The 21,475-nt window shown below is 42.5% G+C and overlaps 1 protein-coding gene across 2 annotated transcripts in view; it reads left to right on the top strand.

Annotated features, from left to right (window-relative positions):
• The window catches only part of LOC131562438 (glypican-5-like), a 369,647-nt gene that overhangs the window by 110,924 nt on the left and 237,248 nt on the right, over positions 1–21,475 (top strand). The window contains exons 4-6 of one of the 2 annotated variants that reach the window (XM_058812167.1): positions 14,399–14,529; positions 18,781–18,840; positions 20,539–20,664. In XM_058812167.1, coding sequence (XP_058668150.1) covers positions 14,399–14,529; positions 18,781–18,840; positions 20,539–20,664 — 317 coding nt within the window. The remainder of the gene's footprint in view (positions 1–14,398; positions 14,530–18,780; positions 18,841–20,538; positions 20,665–21,475) is intronic. The other variant, XM_058812169.1, reaches the window with a different exon arrangement.

Raw genomic sequence — 21,475 nt, 5'->3', positions numbered from 1 at the left:
AAACTCTTCTCCGCTGCTCTGAAAGAAGTAAAGAAATAGAGGTTATTAATGAAAAATCCAGTGCATGTTTTGAAAAGCAGTTGAGCACAGACCACATAGCTGAAATCAACAGCTTCCAGTTCCTGTTTTGGGCAAGTGAAGCAGTGAATGAAACGAGTTTGCATATTCGGGGCAGTTTAATTACAGCCCTGGACAATAAGCTGGGTTGCAGTGGTGGCTGCCAACTGCTGTTGCTGTGCTGGGCTGCTGGGTGGTCTGGGCCATGAGCTGGGAGCATCGTGCCTGGGTTGTCTGCACATTCACTCTGCAGGGCAGCCCTGGGCCCAGTGCGTGTTTGTGAGACCAGCTCTGCAGATCTGTGGCCCAAATCCACAAGTTAGAGACAGGCAAGTGTCTAAACATGCAGGCAGCTTGCCAAAGCTGTGCCGCTCAGAATCTGATTTAATTGTCAAAGAAGGAAATTGGTTGTCAGGAGTTGGTCAGTTCCAGGCCTGCCTATGTGGTTTCTTCTCAGAGCTTTTGTTAATCTCACTGCTTTAGCGTCCTTGTCTGAGAAATGGTGGTAAAAATACAAAGTCGCTGCCTGCCTTGAGGTGAGGGCTGTAAGGTGGGAAGGGTGCAGTGTTGATAAATGCCATTAAAGACTGGAAGTGAACAGAGTATTCCCAGAAGTGTAGTGGTCTCATGGTGCATGGCATTGTGCTGGGAGTGCTGCACTGTGGTGTCTGCTAGGCAGACAAGTCTTGGCAGGGAACTTTCACTGTGCTTTTAGATGTCAGGGCCCAGAGCATCCCTCTGGCTCTCCTGAGCAGCCCAGACCCCTGTCAGGGGGCTCAGAGACCCTGGCACACAGCCCAAAATGCCCCTGTGAGTTTGATTATGACCCGTGGAGCAAGTTACCAACCTTAGATGAAGATCTGCAAGCCATGACAAATTAAATAGAATAGTAATGAAGTTACCATGGGGTAGAAAAGTAGATTTCAGGATTTCTGGTATGGGGGTTCAGGAGGCAAGATGGAGGGATCTGGGCATGTCCAGCCTTTCTCCTTCTTCTTCTTGGCCTCCATCTTCTGCTGTGATGGTGGCACTGACAGATTGGTTTAGAGTAGAAGCTCACTGTCTAACACAGGTGATAGGCATTGGAAAGTAATTGTAAACATTGTACAGGTAGTTTTTAATATAAAGACATAACACTGCCCTGGGGGCAGGCAGAGTGCCTGGAACTGTCCTGCTGGACGGACCTCAGCTGGGCAGGAGAAAGAATTTTATAGATGACATACAATAAACAACCTTGAGACCGAGAAATGAAGAGCCCTGACTCCTTCTTCAAGCACCACGCTGGGAAAAGAGACTTTGGAACTCTTCTCAGGGTCACTCTGACAAGCTAAAGATCCTGACATATAGATAGTGTTTTGTTTAATTTTTTTATTTTTTTTTTATTATTGTACATGAGCTTTCTGAATTTAGCTAAGTTATTTTCCCCTCTGCAGTTCAGATTGCTTTTTCTTCTCTTTGGAAGTGCTTAGCACTGGCACTGAACAACAGCAATTTGACTGCACCAAATTCCCTTTGGTCTGGGGAGTTCTCTTGCCTCCAGCTTTTATCTGGTATTTTATCCTGATGCAAACTCAGGATATATATGTATATATATCCTGACACACACACTCAGTGTGCTGTAAGGAAGGGCAGCCCTGTGTGCCTTCCAGAGGTAGGAAACAAAATCACTGAATCCTAATATTTCACTGTTGATTTCAACAGGGGTAGGGTGAATCTTTAGAAAATTACTTAATCATGGGAGAAAATTTAGAGGTTTGTGGATACTTCTGTACCTTTTGTTGTCTTCTGCTTTGGGTGCTTGCTTGGTTTGCGTCCCTTCCTGAGATTTCTTGTGCTGCAATTAAGGACCCACACATTCAGCAGGAACATCCAGATTTTAAATTCCCGGCTCTTAAATGTCTTTTGGAATGTCATCTAGTCCAACCTCCATGCTCCATGCTGTATGTGAATGCTCAGGACTGGACACAGTTCTGGGGTGGCACTGCCAGTGCTGGAGAGAAGGGAAGATCATCACTTGTAAAATACTCTGGCTACCTTTAGCCTTCACCTGTAGGGCTGGCTCAGTTAAGGTTTTCTGATCCCCAATCCAGTGCCCTTTTGGGACATCTTTTCCATGCAAATTCAGGTTCTGTGCTGAGGACCCAGATTTTCTGTCAGTTTTCTGTGTGCATTCAGTGGGCTGAATGTTCCACACACGTTCACTGTGCTGCTTTTGATGTGATCTGATGCCTGATGTGCAGCTTTACTGCATGGTTGATAAAGCACGATTTATTCTTGACAATGTTGCTGGCATTAATTCTGCCTGTAGTCAGAGCTGGTAACTTTTCCAGCCAGTCACTGGTGAAAGGTTTATATGAAGTGAATGCAATTACTGATATTAGAATGACTGTAACTTACTGTTGACTCCACTCTATGTCCCTTTTTGAATTTGTCTCTCTTTCAGAAAGACATAACATCGTAAAAGGAGACTTTTTTTGGATTATGATGTGTTTTTAATAGTAATAATGTGAATTTTTCACTACCTTCCAGCTCAAAAACGTCCAGTCTGACTTCCGTCACGTTCGTTGAGATTGTATAGAAAGTCTGAGGAATCTCAAGTTAAAAGAACGGCTATTTTTTGTTTGCTCTTGTTGCAGAACTTCATCAGAAATGGCCCAGAGAGGTACATGAATGCATCTCACAAATGTCAATGTGACATCAGTGAGGAAATCATTCCTAGGCTTGTGAATAATGACAAAACTCCTTGTCTGTCTATAAAAATACATAAAATGGTTTAAAGTAAATCCTTCTGTTGATTTTGTTTTAAGAAAGCATGAATCACAAATAAGCTTCAGAATTAAAAAGGCCTGACAACCATAAATTAGGAGCTGTAGTCTTGGATGCTGCTCTAAGCACCTTTATTCCTTATTTCCAGGCTGGTCTGTGCTCCAGCACAGATCTGGCACAGTGGGGCCATTCCTGCACCTGAGCACAGCCAGGATGAATCCTGCAGAGCAGGCAGGCTCAGAATTTTCTTGGGAGTATGTTTCCTTTATTTAACAAGTGGTTTATAAGTTCAAAACAAGATGCCCTCACTAGTAAATTTGTTGTTGTCTTGCTGGAAAGATCTCTGTTCTGATATCCAAAGATACAGTCTGAAAAGTCTGATCTGAGCTTTGGACTTAAACTTGCAGATTTGGTATCCTCAGAGGTTTTAGCTGCAGAAATGCTCAGCCAGTGAAGTGACTTGACTGGTTTAATAGTCCAAACAGACCCACATTCTTATTAATCACTGTAGTTGTCCTGGTTTAGGGCAAATTTGGGAGAAAACCTCCAAAGGGGGCCCCTCCAGAAAGCAAACTCACCAACCGGGTGGGGAAGGATTCCTAGGAGAGAAGTGGAGAGAACCTGTTTATTTAACAGGCACAGCACCCTCAACACACAAAATGAACAATACCAGATGACAGCACTCTGTCACTGCTCTGAAAAAGATGACAAATTCAGAAAGTCTCTCTGGGGGTGGTTGCTCTGTTCTCAGTCCCTTCTGTGCTGGGGCAGCTGCTGCAGCCACAAGGTGCAAACTGTCCGTGTTCCCAGTTCCCAGTCCGGAGCAGGTTTGAGCAGGTCCCAAAAAGGGGAAGGAGAAACAGTCCAGGGAAAAATCAGACTGCTTAGCTACACTAACTAATGAGCAGAAGCATGAGCAAGAGCAAGAGCAACAGCAAAGCAAAAAGCAAAAGCAGCACCATGCACTGCCCTGTCTGTGTGTCCTGCCAGCCGTGGGGGAGCGGCTGAGGCAAAACCAAAACAAAACTTTCACACTTCAGAGCCAGTCCTGGAGGCACAGAACATGATATCCAGCATAAACAGAACACACAAATGGGGATACAAACATCATAAAGTCACCCTAGGACTTTAATGAATGCTCAGAGCATCCATCTTTTCCCCACGTGTACAAGGGCAATCTGCCTGCCACACACATTTAGAAATCAGAAGCCTGGTGGTGCAGGTGAGGCTCAGGTGTCACAGACATCTTTTATGGAAAATCCTTTCCTAAGGATCTTTTCTCCTGAGAAGCTGGGAGGCCTCAGGAACAAAATGTAAACAATGGTTATCTGCTGCTGTGGGATGCAACAGGTGCATCTGGGATTGGTCTGATGTGGTTGTTTCTAATTAATGGCCAATCACAGTCAGCTGCCTCAGATTCTCAGACATAAGCTTTTGTTATCATTCTTCTTCTTGCTTGCTAGACTTCTGATGAAATCCTTTCTTCTATTCTTTTAGTATAGTTTTAATATATCATTTACTTTTAATATAATATATATAATAAAATAATAAATCAAGCCTTCTGAAACATGGAGTCAGATCCTCATCTCTTCCGTCTTCCTGTGACCCCTGTGAACACCATCACACCAAGATGTGATGATTCAGGCCCCCAGGGGTGGCTGCAGGTTTTCCCTTGTGCAGGGTCCCGCTCCTCTTTGCTGGTGAACCTCCTGAGGCCCTAAGGCAAAGGAGCACAAAAGTGGCTGTTTTGATACCCACTGTAAGCAAAACACCTCTGTGGTATTTTTGGGTCTCCAGGAGGAAGAAGGAAAAATTTGACTCCATGTTTTTAGAAGGTTAATTTATTATTATATTATATCATATAGTATCATTAAAACTATACTAAAATATAGAGAAAAAATACCTACAGAAAGCTTAACAAGATACTAATTAAAAGCTCATAACCTTTCAGAACCTCAACACAGCTGGCTGTGATTAGTCATTAAGTTAAAACAATTCACATGTTAAATAAACAATCTCCAACTACATTCCAAAGCAGCAAAACACCAAAGAAGCAAACAAAATTATATTATTTTCATTTTTCTCTGAAGCTTCTCAGCTTCCCAGGAGAAGAAATCCTGGCAAAAGGATTTTTCAGAAAATATGACAGTGACACACCTCTACTGCATGAGGAGTGATTTCCTTGGGAGACAGGAGAGAAGTCTGAGAATTTGCTTATAAATTTGATGTACTTGTCTCAATGTGAAAAATGTCTTCTAAGTATTTTTATAAAAGAGTGGCTGCTGCTGCCCTGATAATTGTGCTGCCTAAATTGCTACAGGTAGTTACTGAATTCTTCAGAGTCATCTAAAGTCACTTATTTGTGCTCAGGAAAAAAGGCGTGGGAGAATATGTTTGACAGCAACTGTCAGCAAATAGGGGTGTAAATGGTAATTGAAATTATATATCTCATGTAAAAAGAATTGAATGTGTTTATCAGTCTTTTCTAATTGTTATATTAGTTAAATGCAAAATGGAAGATTATTCATTCTCTGTAGATGTTGACATTATTTTTGACATGTTGATTTAATGATTGCATAAACTTACAGTATTATTTTGTCTAAGAGGACAATGTGAAAGTATATAATGACCTTCTGACTTCCTACATATTTTTGTTAGGCAGCTTCCATAATGTTGTTTGGAGAAAGCCCAGGCATTTTGCCTGTCCAATGAAATGCTTACAGTAATGATGAACAGAAAATAATAATCACAGAAGGATTTCAAATATCTGCTGGAAATTGGTGATTTTTTCTGCTCTTGATAGCTATTTTGGCAAATGTTTTCAGGGTGGATTTATAAGTGCTCTTATAAATACATGGGAGAGGCATGACTTCATGTATCTTAAATGCTGGTTTACATTTGCACCATCCACCATTCCTAAGAGGAATGCTCTTATCCCTCTTTCATGCATATGTATATATGTAATAACCAATATTTGTTATATGTATTATAACATATTTAATTATCCCCTGAACATACTCAGATGTCAGTTTAAAATAGCAGAAGCAGTTTATCACAAGGGATTTGGTGTAAACTCTTTCACTTAGAGAATGTTTCCCTCATTTATTTTCCTGAAACTTGGTTCTTAGGATATCTCTACCTGCAGAGAAAGGGGAGATTTTGATCAGGAGCTGTCAGACCTGTAAGTCTGACATCTGTTTTTGCTCTGTGTTGCTGTTTCTTGCCTTCTTTTGGATATCCTCTATAATGCCAGCCACTAATGAAAACTGCTAAGAAGCAATTCTGCTTGCATTCTGTAAAGCCTGGAGACAAAACACTTCCCTGAGAGCTGTCTGTTGTACCAAAGAACCTGTTAGGATGTTTGTTTTGTATGTCTGGGCTTGTGCCTGAATGCCTGAGCGGTGATGGCCACCTACAAAAGTGTGTTAACCAGGAAATGAAGCTGAATTGCAGGTTCAGAGAGCTGTGTGACTGAGTTTCCCACAGATCAAATCTGGCTCAGGTTCCTGGTAATTCACTGCAAATTGTTATTTGTTCATAGATGAGAAATGGGTGTCAGTCACCTCAGCCAGTTATTTGAAATCATCATTGCTGCAATTCTGGTGTAATTACAACTGCAATAAGTATGGCTGCAGGAACATGAGACTCCAGATGGCTCAGACTAAGGGTCTGTCCTACCCAGTTGTCTTTGGCAATGCCAAAAGAAGGTGCCAGAAGAGGGAGAAACACTCTCTCTCTCAGTAACCTCCTTTGCATGTTGATCCTTGATGTCCTGGGCCATCCTGTGAATTCTGCTGAACAAAGGGGACTGACTGTGCTGGGGTGGGGATTAAACTGGCTGCATTAGGGAAAAGGGGGCTGGAAAGGGATCTTGTCGTGGGGAGCTCTTGGGCATCATCAGCAGGCCAGGTATTCCTCAACATGGCCAAAATTAATTTGAGAAAACCATGGCTCATCTATAGGTACTAGAAGTATGGCACAGTCATTTTTGACTAAAGATGTGTAGAGAGGTACGTGAGCCTAAGGAATGATGGGAATTTTTGGAATTGTCTGAACCCCGGGTATGATCCCTGCTGCCTGTCAGCCCTGCCCTGCAGCTCTCACTGACTGGGCCGGGCTCAAAGTGAGCCTGAGCAGTCCAGGGTCTGGGTTTGAACAGACAGGGGTCTGCTAGGGAAGGCAGGAGCCTCCCCTGAAATGGGAAGTGCAAACCCCCTCCCTCTGAATTATTATAATTTTGAAATTAAAGGGCTCTCAGGCAAAGATATGAGAATAGGAATAACAGTTCTTTACTAGGAAAATTAAAACAAAAATGCAGTAACGCAAACCAACCTTGTCAGAGTGAGAGCAGTCCCTGCCCCCTGTGTGCCAGGGAGGTGTCCCAGCCCCATGCCAGGGGGGCTCAGCCCTCCTGCAGTGCCAGCTGTGGCTCTGCTGCAGCAGGGATCCTGCACAAGGGGGGAGTTTTCCTCTGCAGCTCCAGGGCTGCTGCAGATGGGCCTGGGCTCCCTCTGGCCATGCAGGGCAGCAGAAAGCTGCTCCTCTGGCAGTGCAGGGGGCAAAGGCTGCTGTGCTGTGCCAGGCTCAGATTGGATCCAGGCAGGAATGCTTGGCTCCTCCCCTGGGCGCAGCATCTCCCCATGGGATGCTGGCATTGGATCAGCCCTGCAGGGACACTCAGTGGCCATGGACAGCAGAGATCTCCTGCAGGGAGGGTTGGCTGGGGGAGAGAGAAAGAAAAAACTGCCCCAGCTCTGACAGGTGGGGATAGAATACACACGCCCAGCTGTACCTTTCAGCCTTGTACTTGGTTATTGAACCTTTGTAAAACAAACTGGGAAGAGTTTTTCTTTGTTACATTTTAAGCTTGTAGTGATAAAAGAAATTCCAGGAATATTTGGATAATTGCTTTCCCTTAACAATGGGTATAAATAGTAAACACAATACAAGGCAATATCATTTCGATATACTGTAATTAATTTGAGAAGTGATTAAAAGAAAATTTGAATAAAATATTTTAATTGATTTTGTCATGCTATCTTTAAAGTCACCTAATTTTTCTGAGAGCTCCTAAAGTGGCTCACTTGGATTGGCTCCCAATGGAATTTTCTTTTCATGCTAGATTATTGTAATTAATTATAAAATTGAGCTTAACCTTTGTAGGTTGTCAATATCTAAAGACAAATGTCACAAGTAACAAAGGCCAGGGAAGATTAGTTCTGAGTCTAGGGGGGATTGTGGAGCAAAAGGGGAGATATCATTTGACCTCTCAGGTGCTGCTGGTATTTTGTTTTGGCTTTATAAATAATAACCACTTCTCTTTTCAGCTGGGTAAATATATATCCAGTTGGACTGAAAATGTTTTGAAAAAATCCTGACAAAATTACTGACTTGTGTGTGCTTAAGAGATTCTACCTTTTGAGATGCACTGTGGATAGTTTGACACGCTGAGCAGAAATGTGCAATTTTAAAAGCCAGTGAGAACAGAAAATACCAGCACTGTAATTTATGGTAAGAGTTGGTAAGATACAAACTGGGTAGAATTCTTGAAATGGTGGGCATGTAAAGTATTTATTTTACATTTTTGCAGGAATTCTTGCCTGTTCTCCCTGTGAACAAAGGCTGTGTGTGCATTCAGATGCAGCTTTGTGGCATGCCCAGCACAGGTTATCTCACCACTCTTTGTTAATGGTGTTACAGAACAACACTCCACATCCTCACCATTTTTACTTTTAGCTGGGGTAGAATTTGATTCATTTGAAAAACTGCTGCAGAATTTGTCCACTCCTTGTGCTCAGTGTTGGTACCTTATAAGATCTCTTCTGCCACAGACAGAACACACAGAACTTTATTTTTAAATTTTTTTAATATATTTTTTTAGGATTTAAGTTCTGTGGCTGAATTGTTTGGTGTCCAAGTGTGAAGTCTGACAGAAGGTTTTTCTACCCCTGAGGAATTCATAACACAATTCTCCTTGGAGAAATCTCTACCATCTAAGGGTCAGCTTCTCTAACTTCCAGATTTCAGAAGATTTATAGGAAATTAATTTAAATTGAACTATTCAGTAGATTCAAGATGAGAGAGAAGAGAATGCTTCCCTCATGAGTGAAAGCCAACATATTCCTGTAGGAAAATGAATGAATAATCCCTTAGTTTGCTTATGTACTGCTGAACTCTGCTACCAGCAAAATACTCTTAATAGGAAACATATTCCAAAAGGGAGAGAATATTTTAAAAAAGACAAAATCAGAGGTTATTTGCTCTCTTGTCTGATTTTGTTCAGTAAGATAGAGGCAGTGGCAATGAGCCATGAGCCCTGACTTGCATTTTATCATATGGGCGCCCACTTGGTTTTGGAGCACTGGAAATCAATGTTTTACAGCAATACTCTGGTACCAGGTGACAGCCATCCCAAGGAGAGGATTCTGTGTTTCCAGAGTAAACTCTGGTTGATGCTTGGACAGCATAAAACCACAAGTGATATGGGTTGGTTTCTTTTCCTCTGGGTGATGGAGTGATGCAAGGACATCTCTGACCCTGAGCAGTGAGAGCATGGTTAACATGCAGGTCTGAAATCTCAGGATTTCCCCATAATTCAGCGTTTCTCACGCCCTCACTTCACTTTGTGGAAACCCAGGGCACACAGGGAATATTCCTGTGTCAGCTCTGGGGTGCCCTGACCACCAGGGCAGCTCTGACTGTGACCCCCATCCATGGAGAAAGTTTCCCACACTTCAAGACAGACTGGAACCCACAAAAGTGTGCAATAGATTACAGAGAGCAGTGCAGGTGCGTCACTGGGTGAGAAATTGAGGGTTTGGGGTTTTTAGTGTGTTGTGGATGGCAGCAAGATGGAGGGCACAGGGTGCTGTCCTGGGTTTCTTCTTCAGCTTCTTCTTCCTCCTTCTCCATGGGTTTGGGTGGCATTTTGTAATTGGGCAGAAGAGTCTGCACTGTGGGCTCTGTGGGATCAGTTATTGGGTTAAAAGGGAAAATAATCCAGGTGTCAGTTCTTTATTGGATAGTTTAGTCTTAGGAGACCTTGTACCAAGAGCTTGTTGGCCATTTTGTGCCTTCTAATGAAAAGCTGCTGAACTCACAGCAGTGAGACTGTTTTACTGATAAAAAATAACCACCTGAGTGTGAACATGGAACTGTTGTCTGGAGTGCCTGCAATGCAGAGCCAGAGAAACCCACAGCTGGGACCCCCACATCAGTTCAAACTTGGCATCTGGAACCTGGATTAGACCAAACTCCAGTCCTGCTTTGGAGGGTGTTTGTGGCACTTGTGGGGCACAGCAGGGCTGGGGATGTCATTTGGCAGAGGGGATCTACAGAGCTGGGCTGGGGACAAATCCAGGCACAGAAACCTGCGGGCAAATGCGTTGTGGTGGTGTTGGGTCCCCAGGATGAGGTGAGAGATGAGAATTTGACTCCAGATTCTCAGAATGCTGATTTATTATGGTATGATATTAGAAATGCTATACTAAAACTATACTAAAGAAAGAGAAAGGAGACATCAGAAGGCTTAACAAGAATGAATTATAAAAACCTCTGACTGACTCAGAGACTCTGACACAGCTGGCTGTGATTGGTCATTAATTAAAAACAATTCACATGGAACCAATCAAAGATTCACCTGTTGGTGAGCAACCTCCAAACCACATCCCAAGCAATCATATAATTATTGTTTACATTTCTTTTCTGAGGCTTCTCAGCTTCTTGGGAGGAAAATCCTGGTGAAGGGATTTTTCAGAAAATATCACAGTAACACAAACGTGTCAGCATTTTAATAATAACAACTCAAAGCCCATCACTGAGAAAATCTTGCACTTTAAAACACTAATCTTCCCATTACAAACTCAAAGAAAATTACTGTTCTGGACTAGTGAAAAGGTCTCCTGCTTTAGAGAGATAAGATTCTCTTGGTATCCAGAAGGGCATGACATTTTTTCCCATGTTTGATTATATCAAATATATTAAATATGACCTCAGTGTTTAAGGTTACTCAAGCTGTAAGAGTTCAAGAGGATTCTGGATGAGAATTTTTCCATTTATTTTGTTAAGCCTCTGTAATAATTGTAAATAGTAATTCTTTTAAATAACAAATAGTAAGAGGTCAAAAAATGTGTATATATGATTCTGCTTTTCATTACAAAGAAGAATTCACAGCAGAAAAAAATGTAGCTAGGGCTGGAAAAACAGATATTTAAGAGGAATCATTGCTGTGTAAGAAAAAAGCTTTAATATGAATAAAAATGTTAGAATTGTGAAACATGATTGATAATTCAGAAATTAATGAGGCAGGGGGAATACCAGTTTTCAGCTGTAGATGTTCACTGTTAGAAGATGGTGCTTGAATATCATGGCAGAGAGAAGAGGAATGACATGAGGGTCCTGCCATTGATGAGGGATGATTTTCTGTCAGTTTGTAATTTAAGACTGGCAGACTTATTTAAAGTTTAAAAATCCAAGACGTGGGCTCAGTCATTCTTTATGTTGATTCCTGATTATTTCTAGTCCTACACCTTGAAATTAGGATAAGAAAAAATAACTAATTTAAAATAAAATTTAAATAAATTTAATTTTTAAATTAATTAGTTTTAAATTAGTTAATTTAAAAATTAATTAGTAATTTGACATTCCCATCCCCATTTCCAGCTGCGCTGAATTTCCTGTGGATGGTGGTTGATTGAGGAGTTCAACTTAGAATGGGAGGAAAACTCTTTGGCCCTCACTGTTAACACACAGGGAACTTGTGGCAGGAGATTTTAGATGTTGCAGTTCCAGAAAACACCTTTTTGGGTTTTTTATGGTGTGCCTCAATGCCTTTCAATTTACACAACACTACCATATTTTTTATAAATGACCCATCTGGAAGTTGAGATGGTTTTTCATACATGAGTGTTCTCATTTGTGCCATCAGCTTTGTGACTGCTCAAATCAGCTGGTAAAATCCAGGCTTTTCTGTTGGTTTATTTTGCAGAGAAATACACATGTTGGAGAGATGTGAAAATTATCCCACATTAAAAAAAATAAAATAAATGAAAAGTCAGATTTCTGTTTAACTCATTCAGAATCTGGAACAAATATGGGAACAGGGATAAACCCCCAAGAGGGGCTGCTGGGACTGCCTGGCCTGGCACCAGCCGGGCTGAGAATGGCACTGTGTGACAAAAGAAGTGTAGTTTGCCCTTTTATTTAACAACTTTATTCTTAATGGAGTAGAACTAGTTAAAATTTTCCACTGAGAATTTTTTTTTTTCCCAGCAAACGTGTGGTTTTGTTTGATATGCTGGAAACTGTTACTACTGCTTAAAAAGCAAGCCCTGAAGCAGAGGTTTGGCGTAGGAAATACTGAAACCTGGGCAATCTAAAGAGTAATTTCTATAGTATCAAAAATTCCAGTCAAAACAAATTTGGTGTTTTCAGTTGGATGCTTAAACTGTTGATTCACAACAGAAATGATGACTTCAGTATCTTTGAATCTTCTGTTAGGAAAAACAAGAAACTTGGGAGTTCTCCATTGGTCATGTATATGAGAGCCACATTGCTTTTGCAAACCACTCTGATTTGAGTTGGTAAAAACTGTCTCAAATGCATAGTGACAAGATGTGAGGTGTATGTAATTTGAAGACATGAACTTTAGTGCCATGATGAAATCTGAGATGGATTTTGCAGAGAGCTTTGCTGGGAATTGGGGTCTGTGTGCTGCGGGGGACCTGGGCAGCCTGGGGTGCAGGGCAGAAAGCATCCTGTGCAGGAATATGCTCCAGCTGTGTTATACCCTCTGTCCACTCTAAAGGGTTCAGAAGGCTTTTTTGTTTGGTATTTTCATTTGCATAGAGTGTTTTTTTTTCCTTTTCATAAGTTTGGAAGGGACTGAAATGTACTATTTGATTTCCCAAGGTTGTGTTTTAAACCAGTACTGTGCTAGTCCCTGGTGAGACCAGAGCAGTGTACACAGTGCCTGGTGTTGAGTGAGGCAGCTGCTCCCACCCTGTGCTGGACACGTGTCAGGATTAATCCAGTATTTCCATCCAACTGCTGCAGTTTTAGCTTATTCACAGCATATTATACTGGGCTGGGCTGGAAATCAAACAGCTAAAGCTGGCTGTCACTGTCATGCCTACAAAACTTCCAGTTCTGCACATTGTTTGTTTTCTCAGAGGAGGATGTCTTAGCTTCACATAGTTGTGGTTCTGTGGTTCTCCTGGAATAAATGGGCTTAGGCAGAGAAAAAGTCCTGTGCTGGTGCTGACATCTGTGTGATAGTGGTGCAAAGGGACAGAAAAGTTACCTGGAGTCACCCGTGTGTTGTGGGTCCCTAGGACAAGGTGAGAGATGAGAATTGACTCCCAAGTTCTCAGAAGGCTGATTTACTATTCTATTCTATTCTATTCTATTCTATTCTATTCTATTCTATTCTATTCTAAAACTACACTAAAGAAAGAGAAAGGAGACATCAGAAGGCTTATCAAGAATGAATAATAAAAACCCGTGACTGACTCAGAGAGTCCGACACAGCTGGACTGTGATTGGTCATTAATTAAAAACAATTCACATGCTGGGTAAACAATTCTCCAAATCACATTCCAGAGCAGGAAAACAGGGAGAAGCTGAGGCTTCTGATCTTGCCAAGAGAAGAAATCCTGGCAAAGGGATTTTTCAGAAAATACCATGGTGACACCTGTGGGTGAAACACTCAGCAGACTTGTGAGGGTTCTAGGGCTGCAGGAAAGGACACAAAGCAGTCAGAGTCCATCTCACCCTGGCTGGTTGCTGTGGGACCTTGAGGAAGGGGCACCAAGCCCAGGGCTGTGTGGGATGGTGGATTCTGTGATTCAGGTCATTGGTGGTACCATGCCCAGAGCAGGATTCCCTCTGTGGTCTCTTTGTGTTTGCTCGGGGATTTAAGTGTGGGTAAAACATCACAGGATAAATCACATCTGTGTATTAGAAAGGGAAGGGACTTGTCTTCCTCCTGTCACTTAAAGCTGTTACAGCAAATAAATGTGTCAGGATACATGAGCAATGTCAGATCCACAGTGCAGAAAGGATAAACACCAGCTTGTTTTCTCCTGGGCTGATACTGAATCCCTGGAGGAGCCTTCAGGAGGGGCAGTGAGGACTGAGAGATGTTACATGGTCTGGTTACAGGCTGGAAGAATTGGTTATCTGCTGATTACAAGCCCTTCAAACTCTGGATAGACTCTGCTTTTCATGCATGAGGCAGATATTCCACCAAAATCCGTGTACCTTTGAGCTCCAGGTATGTTTCTAAATCAAAGTTTAGTTTGCCAATACTTCACCAGTCACCACTTCAGCCCTTCCAAGTGTGCTGCAGTGCAAGTACCACTGGGAAATACATGACTGCTGACTTTCTGCTGTTCTTTGCCCTGCCATGGAATTTGCTCCTTCTTTTGCAAGGCACTTGTTCCCAGCTGCTTGAAGGAAGAATCCTTTCACAATATCTTGTGCAGTGAACACAGACTGCAGGGAACGGACTTTTGTGGGGTTGGAAATCTTTTCTTTTCACTCACATCCTGTTTCACTTTGCCTCCCTTTCTCACAGGTTGATAAAGTGTGTGGACAGCCCAAGCAGCAAGAAGGGAACCTGTCATCAGCCAGTATTGTGCCAGTGAAGGACGTGACTGGAACCCAGACCTTTGTGATGGCCCACACCAGCCTCAACAACAGGAGAAGGTAACCCTGGGCTGCAATTGCTTTGAAACAAACCCTCAGCTCGTCATTTGGGCTATTCTTGGCACTGCTCAAGGCAAAGCCCCAGCTCTGTCACCTCCTCTGTGTGTTCTCCAGCCACAGTCACACAGGGGACACTGTGGGTCACATTGTGGGTCTGTCCAAGAAAGGCCAGGCTTGGTATCCTTGCTTAACAACAAAGTGTTTGTTATTTCCAGAATCTTTCAGTGAAAATGGTGAAAGCTTTTCCTCAACAAAGTCTGGGGAAACTGATTTCCACAGCTGAGTCTAAAGTGCTTCAAATGTACCTGCCCAGGTCTGTAAGGACATGAGCTTACCCAGGGGCAGAAGGGGGAAGGAGGAAGGGGTTGGAAAGGAAAAATTCATTGCCCTGACACCAAGTCAGTGCCTGATTGCCCTGGACTGGGCAGGAGTGATAAAAGCCTTTGGGATCTCCTTGATTTGTTGTATAACAAAGATCTGAAAGAGTTTTTTAGGCTTCTTGTGACCTTCTTGGCTCCTGTTCTTCATGTGAGACACCCACAGCTGAGCACTGCCACTGGCCTGGACAGGATTGTCCCTGCTCCCACATCTCCTGAGTTCTTCTCTCACTTCACCTTGTGTAGCTCCTTCTGTACATTCTAGGGGAGGATTTTTCCACAATCCCACTCACAATACATGAGTAGATGTCAGAGCAAGCTGCCCATAAACTCCCAGTGCCTGTCTGTGGCTGGTCCTTTGTCCTCTGTAAGAGCAGAGTTAATCTGGAACAAACCCCATCAGGGGAGTTGTGCTGGGTTTACCTCTGTCCAAAAGCAGCATTAAACTGCCCAGGCAGCCTGTGTGTATCTCTGTTGGGTAAGTGGATGACTTGAGCAATGTTAAAATTGTAAAATGTTAACATTTCCACAGTCTGCGTTCTGGTGTTTCAGTTGTGAACACGAGATTTTTATCCATTTCTGGCTTAATTCTTAGCGTGCATGAATGGAACAAAGATTGTTTTAAAAGATAAAAGTAATAACAGCAAGCAAAGTGTTTTGAGTGATAGTGATAATTTTTTATTCTTTTGTAATTGAAAGGCAAGCCATGACAGTTTGTGCTAGTGCTTGGAGTTAATCAATTTTTACCATGCAGATCAGAAAAAGGGAGCATTACAGATATTAAATTAATAACTTCAGCAACAAAAATCCAAAGAACAGTTGTAGTACAATTATTCAAATAGGCTTTTAACAGCACAGAGCCCTGGGCCATCTTCTGTGTAGCTCACTGACTTGGCTGGAGCTTAACACTGGCAGCCCAAAAGCCAGAACTGCCAACCTTTCAACAGGTGATCTCTTAAAAAGTTGCAGATTTGTGTCTTCAATGGCATGAAAGCTGCTCTTTCTCAGCTGATGATCTGCTTGCTCCCCTTCCTCACCATCCAGAATTATTGGTATATTGACCTTTTAAAATGGAAGGCTTGTAGATGGAAAAGAAAATATTGTGCTCTGAATTAGAAAGTTTGCTAGAATTGGTCTGAAAATTAATTTATCCAAAACATCTAAACTAAGTCCTTGATTATATAATTAGCATGAGAAATTACTGAATTACAGTGTTGATAGGTATTGTGGAGAGCCTGTGCACCAAAAATGAATGATGGAAATATGCCATAAATAGCAAGAAGTGGAAAATCTGAAGCTATTCTCCACAACTTCCTATAAAACACATTGCCTGAAGCTTGTACTTCTGCTTCTTGGAAACAATTGTGAAACCATAGAGTGAAAGACACAGTGGTTGGCAGCATCACTGTGTTGTTCATTCTCCATCATTTAATCACATATGACATCAATAAAAAATCAATTTAAGGTAATAAAAATCTGTAATACATGGGTTAAATAATTTCTGCAGTGGGTTGTGTAAAATGCACTTGGAGTGACAGAAAATTGCTACAGGGGAACCAGATGAAGAGTAATTACATGAATCTCTTGTGAGGCCCCTCCTCCTGGTGGTGATGAGAAAGGGAGAGCAGTAATGTCATCTGCAAGGTCACCCTGGCCCTGCTGAGTCTGTCTGTAGGTCTGGCTGAGGGACATCCTTCCAAATGATCCTGTAATTCCAGGGCAGGCTGGCACTGACTGCAGCCTTTTAGGGTAAGGAGGAAAAAGAAAGGATGAGGCAACACTCCCCAAGTGAACAGAAAAGCTGTGGCTCCTTCCCTTGTGTGTCAGAGCATTCCTGAGCTCAGAAAGAACCTCTGTGGAGGAGAAACCACAACCAAGTGGCCTCTCCTGTGTAGTGCAGAACCTGCTCAAGGTGCCCTCAGAACCCCAGTGCCAGACAGCTGCAGATGGGTGTTTGCTCCAGGGGTGCTGGGTCTCTGGGAACAATCAGGATCCTTTTCCTGGAGCTGGAGAACCTCTGGTTTCAGCTGTGGAGCAGAGCCAGAGCTGCTGCTGCAGGACAAGTGAGGTTCTTCCATGGTGTCCCTTGGCCTGAGCTGTTCTTCATTGGGATCTGTTTGGGGTCTGGCTGCAGCCAGCCCTCCTCACCCTTCACTCTGCTGCAGGGTCTGCACACAGCAACTGGATCCTCTTTTGCAGCAGTTGAAGCCTTTTCTTCTCCTCTGACTCTCAAGAGTTCCTGGGAGATTTCCCATCTCTCTTGATTTTACTCTGCATTCCATTCCTGCATATTTTTTGTTATGCATCACTTAGGTGTCAGGGACAATAATGAAAGAAGCTGAAACTTGAATAAATGTTGCATGATCTTGCAAGAAACCATTTCCTGTGATTAAACTGGCAAGCATAAAATTGATTATTATTTTTTTTACCATTACACAATCGTAGTCAGGGATTAACTGAAACTGGCAGCGTTGCTGCTGGAGTCATTTTTTTAATGTGGAGGTTACTATAACATGTAATAGAGATGACAAGAAAATTGAAACCATATGATGGTGCAGGGAATGGAAATGGCATGTAGAGAATCTCAGTAAATTGGAATGTTATTGCTGAATTCAGCACAAAGAGCTGTTCTGGCCAGGGTCTGGTCTCCCAGCAAAGCTGAATACCTGCCTTTAGCATCTCTGCTCCATGGGACATTTCAAACCACTAAACACTGCTTACAGAGCTGTATATCAAACATCTTCAACAAAGAACTACAACATTTTAGGTCCCTGACTAGAGAAAGAAGGCTTTGAAATTTTATTTTGTTGGGATTTCTGTATGCCATGAATTTGCAGATCTTTTAAATCAACAGTTTAGGAATTCCTTTGGGAATGTTTAGAGTCAATGATATCTATTTCATTTAAAATAAACTGTCTGTTGGGTCAGACATCACATGATTTTATTAACATTTGAGTAATAAAGTGCTAGTACAAACCAGATTATTAATGTCAGATGCACACGAACCACTGGCCAGGGCTGAAGTTTCAGTTGATACAGATTTTCCCTGTTACAAATTTTCATTTGTTTTTTTGAGTGGCTGTGTTGGAATTCCTGCAGGCAGGTGCCACTCCCCTGGTGGCCAGGGCAGGTCCCTGCTGTCCTGTGGCCACTCCTGCCATCAGTGCCAGGGCTGTGATGGCAGAGCTGCATCCTCTGTGTGTCCTCAGGCTGCTGTCTCCACTAAAAACACGAAATAATCACCAGGGTTATTGCCACAGTTCTTCCTCCACTGTAGCCTGAAAGTCTGTGTCTCCAGTTTTGCAGAGTTGGGTGGTTTTTTCAGTGGTGGAATCCCAGAACAGCAGAAAATACCTGTGTTTATATTATTTATTAACAGGCAGTAAATTGCTCATTGTACCAGAACATGAATGCTACTGGTTTGTATCCCCCTCCCCATGGTTCCCATCCTAAACTGTTTGCCACTGTTTTCTTGTACAGCTTCATGTATTTACAACCCTTCCATTTGGTATCAGTTACACTTAATTTAAGTACCACTGAATTTATTTTCAGCTTTCTGCTGCGTGCACTGCATTTGTAATTCTGCTCTTACTTGGAAATGATTGTGACAAATAGTCTCTGTTGTACTTCTTTTCCAGTATAATTCAATTGACATTTTTGATTGCATGTATACTTGGCAAAAGTCTCATGATAATTTTCCTCCTTATTTATTTTCTTATAATGTCCTGTGCATGTGCTTGATGACCTTTCCTTCAAATAATTTTTGCTTTTCTCTTTTGTTTTTCATTTCTTTTCCTCATTTGCCTGAATTCCTGCTTCTCCCCTACTCCCCAACCTCTCCTGATTGATGCCTATTCTCCCTGGCCTATTCCAGTTCTCTGCCTCTGAAAGCTTCAAAGAATGACAAATCAAGAAGTTTGAAAAAAATCTCTCGGTAAGAATGGAAACAAGGTGACATCCTTTGTTGTTGTCTCTACACCTAGCTCACCTCCAGCTGTAATCTGGGAGCTGGAACCCTTTTGATTTTTTACATTGTGGGGCACTGGGAAACTCTACATTTTCCCCCCTAGTGTGTTCAGTTTTATAATGATGAAAAGTAAATATTTTCACTCAGTAAGACCGGGAGAATTCTGCATTTGCTAAGACCCTGCTTTGAAATATCAGAGCCCCACTCTGCTGAGGAGGCAAAGGAGTTTAAACCTCTAGGGGTGAGCTGAGTAAGGCAAGCTTCAGGCTCCTAAGAGGGTGCTGGTTTCCTCTTTCAAAGAAGACTCTGATTTAGAACCTGTAAAATCTTTGGCATCTGTGCTTCCTCTTGGAACTGATCCTCTTAGATTGTTCTGGCTGGGCCTGGCTTTACTCTAGGAATACTCAGAGCTCACATTTGTAAGTATGGTACTCAAGAGGTAGAAATGTTGATTACCTCTTTGTAAGCCCCTAAATTCCTGCTTTTTTCTTTGCTTTAAATCCGAGCTTTCCTGCTCTATTAGGCTCAGTTAGTTTCTTAGGAGCATGAGACGACTGATTTATCTAGAGCAGGATTTCATCACAGAAGGTAAATGGGATGGTTAAACACTTTTGAGATGGTATAAAAAAGGTATAAAGATAGCTGTGGGGAGAGATGGCAGGAATAGATATTTCCCAGTGGGGCTGGATGTTGTTTGAAGCACCTGCTGCTGCTGAGGAGAGATAAATCCTGGTTAGAGACTCAGCCTGCTTTGTGCTGAGCTCCATCCAGCTGTACCCAGGCTCCTCTCCAGTGTTTGAAACCCTGCAAACCAGGAGAGATAAATCCTGCCTGCTTTGTGCTGAGCTCCATCCAGCTGTACCCAGGCTCCTCTCCAGTGTTTGAAACCCTGCAAACCAGGAGAGATAAATCCTGCCTGCTTTGTGCTGAGCTCCATCCAGCTGTACCCAGGCTCCTCTCCAGTGTTTGAAACCCTGCAAACCAGGAGAGATAAATCCTGCCTGCTTTGTGCTGAGCTCCATCCAGCTGTACCCAGGCTCCTCTCCAGTGTTTGAAACCCTGCAAACCAGGAGGAATCCTTTGGGCTCCCCAGGGCAGCTCTGAGACAGGCACAGAGCTCAGGGATGGCTCCAGCTCAGTCTGGGTCCTGAACCTTGTAACACACCAAACAGGAGCTTCTAAAGCAGTGCAGCAGGTAATTCCTCATGGGGCTGAATTAACATTTGTTATTTTAGTTTGTTTTTATGGCTGCCTCAGCCAGGTATATGTTATAGGTATAATCAGGTTATGAAAGAGGCAGCAGTTTGCCCTCAAGGCATTTTTCCATACACACTGTCTGTACTGGCCATGCCTTTTATGATGATGTTTTCTCAGTGTTTTTTAATCTGTTTACAAAGAGTAGGTGTAGCCTTTTTTCAGATTTAGTGAGAGACACGTTAACACCATGTGTTAAAAGCACCCTTTAGGTGAGTAATTATCTGTATTGACACCAGACTAAGTGAAACTGGATTATCTATAAGGAGTAAAAATACACTAGAAGTAGAAATTAATTCAGATTAGATATTTTCTAAAGCCTTGATGTGATTGAGGGTTGGGCTGGCAGGGGGTTTAACGGGGTGCTGAGTTTGCTGTTGTGTTGTTAAATGTGCTCTTCCTGCCTTGCAGAGAGTTCATCAGTTACATGAAGAGGTCCAGAACCTTTTATGCCTCCATAGCAGAAAGGCTTTGTGATGGAGACCTGGTGATGAGAGACAGCTCAACATGCTGGAATGGAGAGGATGTTGTGGAAAGGTAAAGTTCTCAGCAAAAATTTGCTGGCATGCTGTAGTGGTTTTGGTTCACCAATGAGAGATTTCACCAATTTTTACATTTCCCAGCCAATGCAACAATGACTGTGGTGGCTTCAGTGCTGGCCAATCACTTCCTGCTGGAGACAGGATTAGGAGAAAGGCAAAGAAGGCTCAAAACTTTAAAAGGGTATGAAGAAAATTTTATTAACAGCTGTTGGGACCCAGGACAATCCTCTGTCTGCCCTGGGTGATTCAAGGCCCTGGCAGGGGGCTCAGAGACCCTGGCACAGAGTCAAAAACACCTGTGCCTTTGATTTTAGCCCATGGAAACAATCACCAACTTTGTGTGAAGGTCTACAAGTCACAAGAGTTTGAGTAGAATGATAGTTAATTTGTCACAGGGTGAAAAAGTAGAATTGTGGAGTTTTAGAAGGGGGGTTCAAGAGGCAAGATGGAGGAATCTGGGTGTGTCCTGTCCTTCTTCTCCTTCTTCTTGTCCTGCATCTTCTGCTGTGATGGTGACAAATAGCAAAAAAAAAAAAAAAAAAAAAACCAAAAAAAAAACCCCACACACAAAAAACCACCACCAAAAAAAAAAGTAGTAAGAATCAAAACTTCAGAACACTTCTCCCCCCTCCACAACTTCCCTAAATTCCTCCCATGCAAAACCAGGACAAATGGTGAAAAAAGGTCTCTTCACATCCTTCTGATGGTTCAGCGGCATTCTAAGGCATTGTTGGAGGTGCTCTGCAGGGTGAAAAGACCTTTCCAGTTTCCCAGCTAGTTTTTTTTCCCTCTGTATTTTATCAGTG

The sequence above is a fragment of the Ammospiza caudacuta genome, chromosome 11, assembly GCF_027887145.1.
Source record: "Ammospiza caudacuta isolate bAmmCau1 chromosome 11, bAmmCau1.pri, whole genome shotgun sequence".
NCBI classification, from domain to species: Eukaryota; Metazoa; Chordata; class Aves; order Passeriformes; family Passerellidae; genus Ammospiza; species Ammospiza caudacuta.
Note: the sequence above shows the minus strand (reverse complement) of the source record. Positions and strands in the feature narration are given on the sequence as shown.